The 10,921-nt window shown below is 41.6% G+C and overlaps 1 protein-coding gene across 1 annotated transcript; it reads left to right on the forward strand.

Annotated features, from left to right (window-relative positions):
* The first annotated feature begins 884 nt into the window (after positions 1-884).
* On the forward strand, positions 885-4,920 carry LOC118516979. Its single transcript, XM_036062804.1, has 3 exons — positions 885-2,797; positions 2,864-2,941; positions 3,869-4,920. The coding sequence occupies exons 1-3, from the start codon at positions 2,423-2,425 to the stop codon at positions 4,604-4,606; spliced, it is 1,191 nt and encodes a 396-aa protein (XP_035918697.1). The 5' UTR covers positions 885-2,422; the 3' UTR covers positions 4,607-4,920.
* The last annotated feature ends 6,001 nt before the right edge of the window (positions 4,921-10,921 follow it).

Here is a 10,921-nt window from a genome sequence, read left to right on the forward strand (position 1 = left end):
AGCTTCATACACAGCTTCTCATAGTTGCAAGACTTTCGCTCCTCCGGTAATACTATCTTCGATATCAGACTGTACATTGATGCTCATCCTGACTTTAACACTTCTATTTCATGCACTTGAAAGAAAATGTCCATTCTTTCCAAGTATTCACAGATGCTTTCCCCCATGATAAAGGGCTCTATGTCACCGATTAACGACTTGTTTTTTTTCTTCTGATTTTAGACTCGACATTTACACGCAGGCCGAATTTTCCTCGTTGCCAAAAGTGGTGTTCTTCAAATGCGTGAGTACACTTTGACCTCTCGTTTATATCTGTATTTCGCTCTTATCATCTATCTACGCATACATCTCCATTTAATACTGCTTATTCACTACTAATCGTCACAGTTAAACTATTAAAAACTCTTTGCGTAGATTTTATAGTTTTACAAATCTTCTCTTGTTTTTACATTGCCAGTGAAACGCAATGATTAACTAGGGGCTCCTGTTTCAGATTTTAAATGATTGTATAACAACAAAGCTTTTCTTAAATATTTTTCATGTTCAACGGTATTCGCTTGTCACTAGATCTTCCATAATTGTCGACACTACTAGAGACATAATTGTCGACAAATGTTTTTGCGATGGTAGATGCTGACATATCTGCCATTGGGTAACACTCAGGCCATCTTGTAAATCTATCCACTATTGTGAGTAGGTAACACATGTCTTCCGGAGGAGGTAGAGGACCAACGATGTCCAGGTGGATGTGGTTAAACCTGCCTTTCGAAATGTCAAATGTTTCCAATGGCTAGTGAGTATGGCTTGTTATTTTGGCCTTTTGGTAATAACGATCGGTCATAAGCTTTCTAGTAGCAAGAATGCCAGGATATGAGTTATTGTGGATCCCTTGGAATGTAAGCTTACGCAGAGATAAGGGAACAAACAAACGTTGTTTTCCTGCAGAAGATTCTATCAATAGTTGAACATTGTTTGAAGATATTTTTATTAGTTTATATGTAGTGTTTCTGCTCTGTTTTTTTGGCAATATTTTTAAATGTGAATCTTTCTTTTGCTCTTTTGGAATAGTTTGATCCGTTAACATTGCAATGGAATCCATGACTCCAATCCTAGATAAGGCATCCGCTGCTACGTTGCTCTCTCCCCGAATGTATATATATCAGAGATATATGTATATATATGTACGTATATCAGAGGTGTATTAGGAGATGAAGTCGAGATGTCGACTTTGTCGCGAAGACTTTTCAGCCTTGGATTTTAACGCCAGTGTTAGAGGTTTGTAGTCTGTTAACACCTTAAAGTCTCTCACTTCGAGGAAGTGCCTAAAATGTTTGATTCCTAGGAAAATGGCAAGTAGTTCTCTATCAAAGGTTGAGTATCTCTGCTCGGTTGGTGTTGTTGTTTTTGAGTAAAATGCCAACGGTTGACTTTCACCATTGAGATGATGTTGAAGTATCGCGCCAACTGCATAGTTATAAGCGTCGTTAGTGAGAGAATAATGAGCGTTACTCTGTGGATGAGGTAACATGATTGCATTTGATAGGTCATGTTTTACTTGAAGTACTGCTTGTTCACATTCTTCTAACCATTCAAAGTTTTGTTTACTCTTTTTGTCGTTATATTCAGCAATGAGTTGATACAAGAGTCTCAACTTGTTGTCAACCTGTGGAATGAAATGATGATGGTAATGTATCATTCCTGCCAATCGCTGAAGTTGTTTAACGGATGATGGAGAGGGAAATTTTGTAATTACCTTTACCTTAGAAGAAGAAGGAGTTATACCTTTTTCTGAAATGTTGTGACTTAGGAAATCCTACGATGGTACGCCAAGAACACATTTGGATGACTTTATTTTGATGTCAGGACTAGCTAGCCGATGGAACACTTTATGCAAATGTTGAATGTGCATTTCTTTCGTTGGACTAGCTGTAAGGATGTCGTCAATATAGACAAAGACAAATTCCAGATCGCTGAAAATGCTATTCATGAATCTTTGGAAAGTTTGGCTGAATGAGGTGGTAATAGCAGTGTTCGTATGTGGGAGTTTTCGGATGTGTTTTTTTTTTGCTGCAGTGATGAATATTAACCGTCGTTTGTGTTGCTTGGAAGTACGCAGGTAAGAGAGTTTATTTTTCCTAGTGCACTTATTTTTAAAAACCAGGCTACACGATGCTAGATTTCATAAAGAGTTCGCTTAAAAGGGGAGGATTCGCGGAAATTTTACGTCAAAAACATTTCGGTTCATATAGCCGCGTTTAGGGCAACAAAGCGCACACCCAGCAGCTGTCATTCGATGTATGCGAAATTTTTCTGTCATTCCTCGCCATGTTTGTAAACATACAGGCAGTGTTGTTTGCGGTTGTTGATTTGTTTTCCGGCGTTGATTTGGAAATATTAAGGATTTTGCTGTGAAAAGTTTGCAATGGAGAATCTGTTGATGAGCGAAGAGTGGTTCGCTTCGTTATCGTGGGTTGTGGAATTGAATGAAGTGAATTTGCGAAGACGCAACAGGCAAATTGTGCGCACGTGGTGGATGCGACCAATTTTTTTCCGGCGGCAAGAAGATGGCAACCGCTTGCTGGATAATATTGTCGCAGAACAAGCCAACGAAACCGTCGTTAACTTTCTTCGAATGAAGAAGGAAGATTTTATTGTTTTGCTGCAAGCTATAAGGCCGGCAATAAGTCGCATGAACACCAATATGCGTGACTCAATCACAGCCCAAGAAAGGTTGCTAATTACGTTGCGGTATTTAGCAACTGGAGAAACCTTCAGTAGTTTGCAATATTTGTTTCGAGTGAGTATCTCGTGCGTGAGGGATATACTTAAACGAACAAATTATAACATCTTTGTATTATTTCAGGTGTCTCGTTCCTCCATAAGCAACATAGTAAAGGAGACGTGTATCTGCCTTACAAAAACTCTACGATCATATGTGAAGGTAGGATTCGAATACGTTTCTTTCGAATTTGATTTTAGATCAATTGTACACCAATAAATGTACAACAATAATTTTGTTAGGTATAGTAAACCGTAATCTTACAAAACAAAGCTTACAACTATCCTACCAAAAAATCTAACTATATTTTCAAACAAACTAATGCTAACTAAACTAATTACGCTAATGTAAACTAACTAACTAACTAACTAAAAAACCTAAATCTACACTATACTATGCTAAAGAAAAAAACTACTCCCGGTTAGCACGTTTGGCCAAAACTAAATCTTCTGCATTAGGCATGGAACGCTGAATCCTCGACGTTACAAAATCCTGTTCTTCGGGTGAAAAACGGTGGAATAATCCAGCGACCCAGCGGCCAAACGTGTTCTCCCGGGAGTGCGCATTCTCCCTTGTGGCCTCCATCAGCTGCTTGAGGGCCTCGCTCAACTCACTGCCCCCGCCATCATGGTTTCTTCGACGACGACGCCGTTGTGGAGCATTGGGAGGGACAAGGGAACCTTGGGAAGGGAGTAACGAATCGGTGTGTTAATGAAATGAGACGACGAGGGCTGTGTGCACCGAAGGTTTGAAGGGCCGAGACGAGGAGAAGAAGGCTGTATAGTTTGGAGGCCGGAAGGGCCGGCACGGGAAGAAGAAGGTTGGGCAGAGGTTCTAGAACTGTAGGAATGGGCAATTATAGAAATCGGGTTTTTGGTGTTGTAGATATCGGCTGGGTAAAGGATTGGACGGTGGATGGCGCGGTCGAGACGAGGGAGTGCTGAGCGAGGCCCTCATCATGATCGTCAAGCTGAAGTTATAAAAAAGAAAACAGATTAATACAATTTTTTTATTCATGAAGAATGGCCTGGCCGTATTGCTATATTTCATTTTAATGCACTTGAAATTAATTATTCTTTTCATCTTCAGTTACCATCCACTAAAGAACAATGGCTGGAAGTATCAAAAATGTTTGAGCAGCGTTGGAACTTTCCCCATGCCATTGCAGCGATAGATGGGAAACATTTTCACACCCGCGCTCCTGCACACAGCGGATCCGATTACTATAACTACAAAAACTTTTATAGTATTGTGCTTCTGGTAATGGTACATGCAGATTACTATTTTATGTTTGCTGATGCGGGAGGCAAGGGTGGGATTTCGAATGGAGGAATATTTAGAAACAGTAGATTGTTCCAAAAGCTTGAAAACAAGTTATTAAATATTCCAGATCCCGAGCCATTGCGATTACCATATAAAATTCCAGTACCATTTTTTATATTAGGAGACAAGGCTTTTGCTTTTACCGATTACTGCATCCGTTCCTTTGGCGAGCTCCACTCACCTGGGAGCTACCAGCGCATTTTCAATTATAGACATTCGCGTGCTCGAATGCCCGTTGAAAATGCGCTAGGAATACTTGCAAATCGGTTTCAAGTATTGAAAGGACAAATACTTCTTTCTCCGAATGTGGCAAAACATATTGTTCTAACGACTGTCTATTTACACAACGAACTTTCTACACAACACAATTCTTCTCACAACACTACAACTTCTATTTACGAAGAAATGCTTCAAGAACAATATACTCTCCACCATCCTCATTCGATAGAGTCATTGGCGAGAACGTGGTCCCTGGCGTTTAGAGAGCCAATGATAATTTGGTAAATCTTAAATTTGTTTCGTCACGGACAGCTGATCGATTGATGAATGTTCGAACGCATATGGTTCTCGATTTTAAAAATAATTACCATCATTATGCTGCTTAGTCCCTGAAACTACATGACCAACTGACAATGACCAACTTTACATGTCACGTAAAGGTAAATGGAAATTTTAAGACCACTTTGCTACCACCAAACTATGTGCTCACCTCTCTTTTCTTTAATCTGGGGCGAGGTGGACATCCGACATTAGAACGTGATTCGTTTCTGAAGATTAGATTAATTATTCAGTTTGCTTAAGATAATGATCCTATTAAAATGCGTTGTTGTGATATTATCGTTCATTCTATTCACAATAAAAAAATGTAATTATTGCTTTTTGTAAATTTTAGTGGAATAGAAAAATTCTTAAATGTTTAAATGTTTTAAAATGAAAATGATACTTAAGATAGTGATACTTAAGATAATGATCCTATTAAAATGTGATGTTGTGAAATTATCGTTCATTCTATTCACAATAAAAAAATGTAAATATTGCTTTTTGTAAATTTTAGTGGCATAGAAAAAATCTTAAATGTTAAAATGTTTAAAAAAAAGTAACACCACTGCACTACATGGAAAGTTGAGAAACATTGAGTATACCGCTAAATGAACTCAGACCTGCACGCCTGAACAGATACAGTTATATAGTGTAACAGATCGACAGGTTTCCGTTGGCTCGATTTTAGTTAATGTCGGACACCTCTACAGCAGACCGTTGTCTTGGCCAGAGAGGTCAAGTTGCATGTAATAAGTAAGCATAACGTGATAAGTAAAATATACCAAACAACGCTATTTACTACGACATACAGGTATTTAAAAAATGATGTCACAAGATAAACAACATAGCAGGTAGCGGCAGCGTATGATAGAAACCGCATCAGTTGATTCTACATTGCTATCACTACTATCAATTAGCCTACTATGCTATACGGTCATACCGTTTTATAAAGAATTTCAAACTAACTAATCTACTGATTGCAATACATCCTACGTTGTCCATGTTTGTAATGTTGCTAGCCTTTGGAAATTACATGAAATGTAAATAGAGGTTATACTAACCGTATCGGCATGTTCGTTGTCCTCCGTGGCATTCGCCATGAACATCATCGCCTCGTAGGCGAACCACCTCGGACGGTAAACTGCACCGTATGCTAAAAGAAGTAGAAAGATTACTTTGAGTTACTTAACTAATTAATTTATAACAACTTACCTGCTCCAGTACGCATGTTCTGCTGCACTTTCGACCGATATGATCGAAAGCTACATAGCATGTTGGTCCATAGGCGCTTAGCCTCAACGATTGTGGCTCCAACCTCCGTTGCGACACAAGACCAAGCGTCGTTCTGCAAGTTGCCTATTTTTGTAATTACGGGAACTTTTTGTGTAAATTATCGGCTGCCGTTCCACGGCATTTGCCAAACGCAGGTAGAGCTCCGTATTCTACAATTAAAAAATAATAATAATAGCAGTCACTAATTGCAGTTCAACAGCGGCTTCATTGAAGAACTGTATAATATCCTCGCACAACATAGGACGCCAACATGCACCATGCACTGGCAGCTGCCAGTGCAGCTGCAGCGATGCAATTCCACCATCCTCCATTCGCCATGGGAACTTCTAGCGTCGCTACATTAGTGGCACCTCAGGAGACCGCTACAATTTGTTGCTTGGAAGAGCCGGCTTCCGTTTTCATCATGTGATAATGAGCATGGTTCGTACTCACCTTCTGCGCGTACGCACGTTGCGGCTTTGCATTGTCCATGTTCAAATTTATTCTAAAAACAAAAGACAAGAAAGTTATTTTTGAAGCAGCATGTAAAATTTAAGATTTTTTTTACCATACTGTAGCTTTGCCGGCTTTGTCGCGGTTTGTTTTGTTTTGGTTTATTCCTTCTTCTTTTTTTTCTCAATCTCAATTTTGATTATCTCGGCAAAGTGTCAAAAAGATATCGCATGGATTTCAGCTCAAGGAGCAACGTTATAGATTTCGCATAACCCCCCCTTCTTAGCGAAATCTTTTCGGCATCTCGCATCGTGTAGCCTGGCTTTAATACTTTTATTCGTGTGAGCGCCTCTGCACTCAACACGAATCCTGGCTACGCGAATGCCCCAACTTAACGAAAGCACGATCGTGCTTTCGTCGACTGTCAACACGTCAGGGTTGTGTAAAAACAAGCAGTTTTGTGGACATTTTCCTCGTCAATAGGAATAGGGTGGCACGCCCGTACAATGTCCAGTTTTGAGAAAAATTTGCAACGATGTAAGTTCATGGTGAAATCCTGCACGTGTGGTATAGGGTATCGATCGAGTGTGGTTATTGCGTTCAGTCGTCGATAATCCCCAAATGGTCGCCAGTCGTGATTTGTTTTGGGACCCATGTGCGATGGCGAAGAAGCTGGAAAAGAGGATGGCCAGCTAATGCGTAAGTTTAGCATATGCTGAAACTCTGTCGGGGCAATTTTACGTTTCTTCGGTTCCAGAAGGCGAAGCTTAGCAAATGGTAGAGCCTTTTGTTTCAATGTAGTGTGAAACAGAATGACCGACCGGTGTGCTGTAGTCAGGGCGCTCGATCAATGATGGGTATTGTCTAAAACCTCACCGAACTCAATTGCTTCCGTAGAAAAATGTTTCGGTGCGGGAGTGTCCCCTGTCGCAATAGTAGTCTTTGACACCAGATTTGTAGTTGGTTCAATTAGGCGCCGCTCCTTAAGATCAACTAACAAACCGTGTTTGTGAATAAAGTAAGCTCCTATCATAGGACGATTAACCGCTGCTATAACGAAAGTATAAGAAAAAGACCGCCTCAATCCAAGAGATACTTGTATTAGCTTGGTTCCATATGCAGCAATGGTACTACCGTTGGCTGCAGCTAATACGTGGTCAGTTGGTTTGGCTACAGTGCCTACTAAATTTTGTAGAATGACGGATACGTCAACTCCGGTGTCTATAAGGAATGTGAATCTCATCTTTGATGAAGAGACGAGGTGAGGAGCTTAAAATTGCTCGTGAGCTATCCCTCAATGTTACGGAGCAAATTAGTTTTTTGAAGAGATAAATTGTTCCCACCCTGCGTTGAATTAAAATTGCAAGGGTTGATACAATTCTTCGCGTTCCGTTCATATTTGCGGTGGTACCAACATAGCGGACGTTCTCCCTGTTGTGAGGGTGTGTTGCTCCTATTTCGGGACTTAGAGCAATTTCTCTTTCGTCCCCTTCGCTGATTATTAGAATTGACAGCCATTTGGCGAATCATATTTCGTAGCTCCGACATTTCTTGACGAATATCGTCAGTCGAGTAGTGTTGATAAAAATACTTTGGCTTACATTCCATTGCGAAACGCTACCTGGATTGTTGCATTCCCAGAGTCTATCAGCGATTTACATTTGCTCATCGTGGTCCTTAGAATCAACTGCAAAGAATGCTTCCTCAATGGATTTGGGTCAACTCGATTTCTACAACTTTTGTATCAGTTTGGCAGAGATATTATCTGAACTAACCGCGAGCTGCGCCATGTGCCGATAAGGCTCGGATGGTGACCTGTCACCCATCTACACGTGATATAAGAGTTTCGAAAGTCGGGCTTCTTCACTGGTTGAAAGGCGACTCAAGACTTGATCCTTTAAATGACTGTATGGTGTTTTTTTCATGTGGAGCCTTGATAACATCCAACACTTTAGCTAAGGTTTGTTTAGGAAGAGCGCCTATTAGGTATCTGTTATCGGTTGCGCTCCCTTGTAATTTGAGATACCTCAAACGCAGCCTCCGCCTGAGCAAACCAAATTTCAGGCATATCATCCCAGAATGGGGGTAGTTTGGCGGAAATGCGCTCCACATACGGCACTGGTGTGGGGCTCTCTGCATGCTGGCACTGGGCCTCTAAACGTCCCGTTCTAATGACATTTTATACCATTCAAATTTAATGTGTTTGTAAGTTAAGATAAAAAAATTCCGCAAATTATTATTATTATTATTATTTATTAATTATCACGGCTAGGAACCGTATTGTCAGCACCGCATGTGCTGACGAAATACAAATGTCAAAAACAAAAAATTCACAAAGAAATTACCAAGGCATTTCCTCCCTGGTATTTAGCCTTATCCCGGTTATGCTCGGTTGTGGGTGTGTGGCGATTGTATTGTGGAAATCCAGGTCTATTGTAGAAGTTGTATCAATGATTAGGTCTATTGCTGGCGGTGTTGTGTTGATGGTAGTGTGGTGTGTAAACGGATCATCCTTCTGTGTATCGGATCTGGAGAGTGAAACAAAAACCAAACAAAAAAAACAGCGTTTTGGACAGCACAAACATTTGCCTCTGTGTAGTGTTTCTCAAACTGCCCAGCAGTGATAGCTCAAGCTCGACCAAGCCAGCAGCGAAATCAAAAGCTATTGGCGAGTTCCCCTCCGTAACAGCAGGGTTTCTGCTAATCACGAGGTAGGACCCGCCGACCACCTCCGAACCCAACGCCAACAAGGCCGAACTCGCTCCATCAAGGCTAGGCAGAGATGAAGAACACTATTGCAGAAAAGTCTGCCTCCCTTCTAACGATAGTGTCGACTTTGGTCCCGGATACTGTTGCACCGTCAACGGAGTACCCGTGGCACTACAAAGAACAATTAAGACACGGACAACACAACGAATAACAAAAAAGGAATGTAGGGGACTTAGGATTGAAAGGATAATGGGGATGCGGAATCAAAGGATAAGACCGTTGTCTCTGGCGAATCGGAAGATGAGCCTCATGTAAGCGAGGTCCCTAGTCGCCAAAATTTCTCTAATTTCTGTACCCGGTTGTCTACCGATGCTCTCGACTGTGCTTAACAAGGAGGGTCTTGCGGTTTCAAACTCCATGCAGGACCACAGAAGGTGATCCACATCGTGAAATCCGTCACCGCAGCCACACACCTTCGTCTGAGCCAGAGTTATACGCTGAAGATGAGCATTCAACGCGAAATGATTCGACATAAGTCGAGACATCATGCGTATGAATGCCCGGTCTATAGAGAGCCCACCGAACCAAGGCCGCAGGGACACTTGCAGAGAGATCGAGAATAGGAATCGCCCGAGATCATCGGCCACATGCTCTGCCAGCGAGACAGGAAAAGTTGCTGTGGTAGACGAAGAAACTCTCGGGCCGAGATCGGACGGTCGTAAAAGGCGCCTTGTTGGGCACCTGTTTTGGCCAGTAAGTCTGCCTTCTCGTTGCCGGGAATTCCACAATGAGAAGGTACCCAAATTAGCGAAATCCTGAACGCCTTGTCGAACATGGAGCCAAGCAATTCTATGATTTTGACGGTAAGGATATCCTGACTCTTAACAGCCTTAGAGGATCGTAGTGCTTCGATAGCGCTAAGGCTATCTGTAAAAATGAAGTACTGATCCGAAGGTCTCGCTGCTATAATCAATAGTGCGTACAAGATTGCGGCTAGTTCTGCGGTGTAGACACTACACGTCTCCTGCAATTTGAAAAATGCTTCGGCGGACTCACTAAAAACGCCGAAGCCGGTGCCTTCCTTAGAGGATGATCCATCAGTATAATACTGGCTACTTTGGTCTAAATGCCCATACTTATCCCTGAAAATGCCCGGAACTACCATCGGGCGAAGATCATTCGGTATGGTCTTAATTTCCTCGTGCAACGAGGAATCTGTTGTTAAAAGGGAACTGTAGGTCTCAGGAAGGGCAGCACGGATTAATGCCTGTGGAGCGCTAGGATGCACTTGTAGGGCAACAAAATCTTCGTAGATTTTCAAGATCTTGCTCTTAGAACCTGTCTCTAGAAGCGCTTTAAAATTTTATTCGATCAAGGGATTTGATACTGAAGAACGGACTAGATGGCGAAGCGACAGCAGTTCAAAACGAAGTTTTAGCGGCATCACTCCGGTCATCACTTCTAGGGACATGTTGTGTGTTGATTTCATGCTCCCTAGAACGAGTCTAAGACAACGATACTGTAGCCTCTCCAGTTTGAGGTTATGCGTGTTGGATGCCCAATGAAAGCATATGCTTCCATATTCCAACACGGATAGTACCGTTGTCTTATACAGTCGCAGGACGTCTGATGGATGTGCGCCCCACCAGAATCCTGTGACTGTCCTTAGAAAGTTGATTCTTTTACTGCATTTTTGCACCAGATTGGTGATGTGTGTACTCCAGTTTAGCCTTGAATTGAACCAAACACCAAGGTATCGAAAATTGTCGGTAGTTGATATCTTTTCACCGTACAAAAAGACATAAATTTTCGGGTCAAATAGTCTTTTCTCTCTGTTTTTCGTCG

The sequence above is a fragment of the Anopheles stephensi genome, unplaced genomic scaffold (genome assembly GCF_013141755.1).
Source record: "Anopheles stephensi strain Indian unplaced genomic scaffold, UCI_ANSTEP_V1.0 ucontig424, whole genome shotgun sequence".
Classification (NCBI taxonomy): Eukaryota; Metazoa; Arthropoda; class Insecta; order Diptera; family Culicidae; genus Anopheles; species Anopheles stephensi.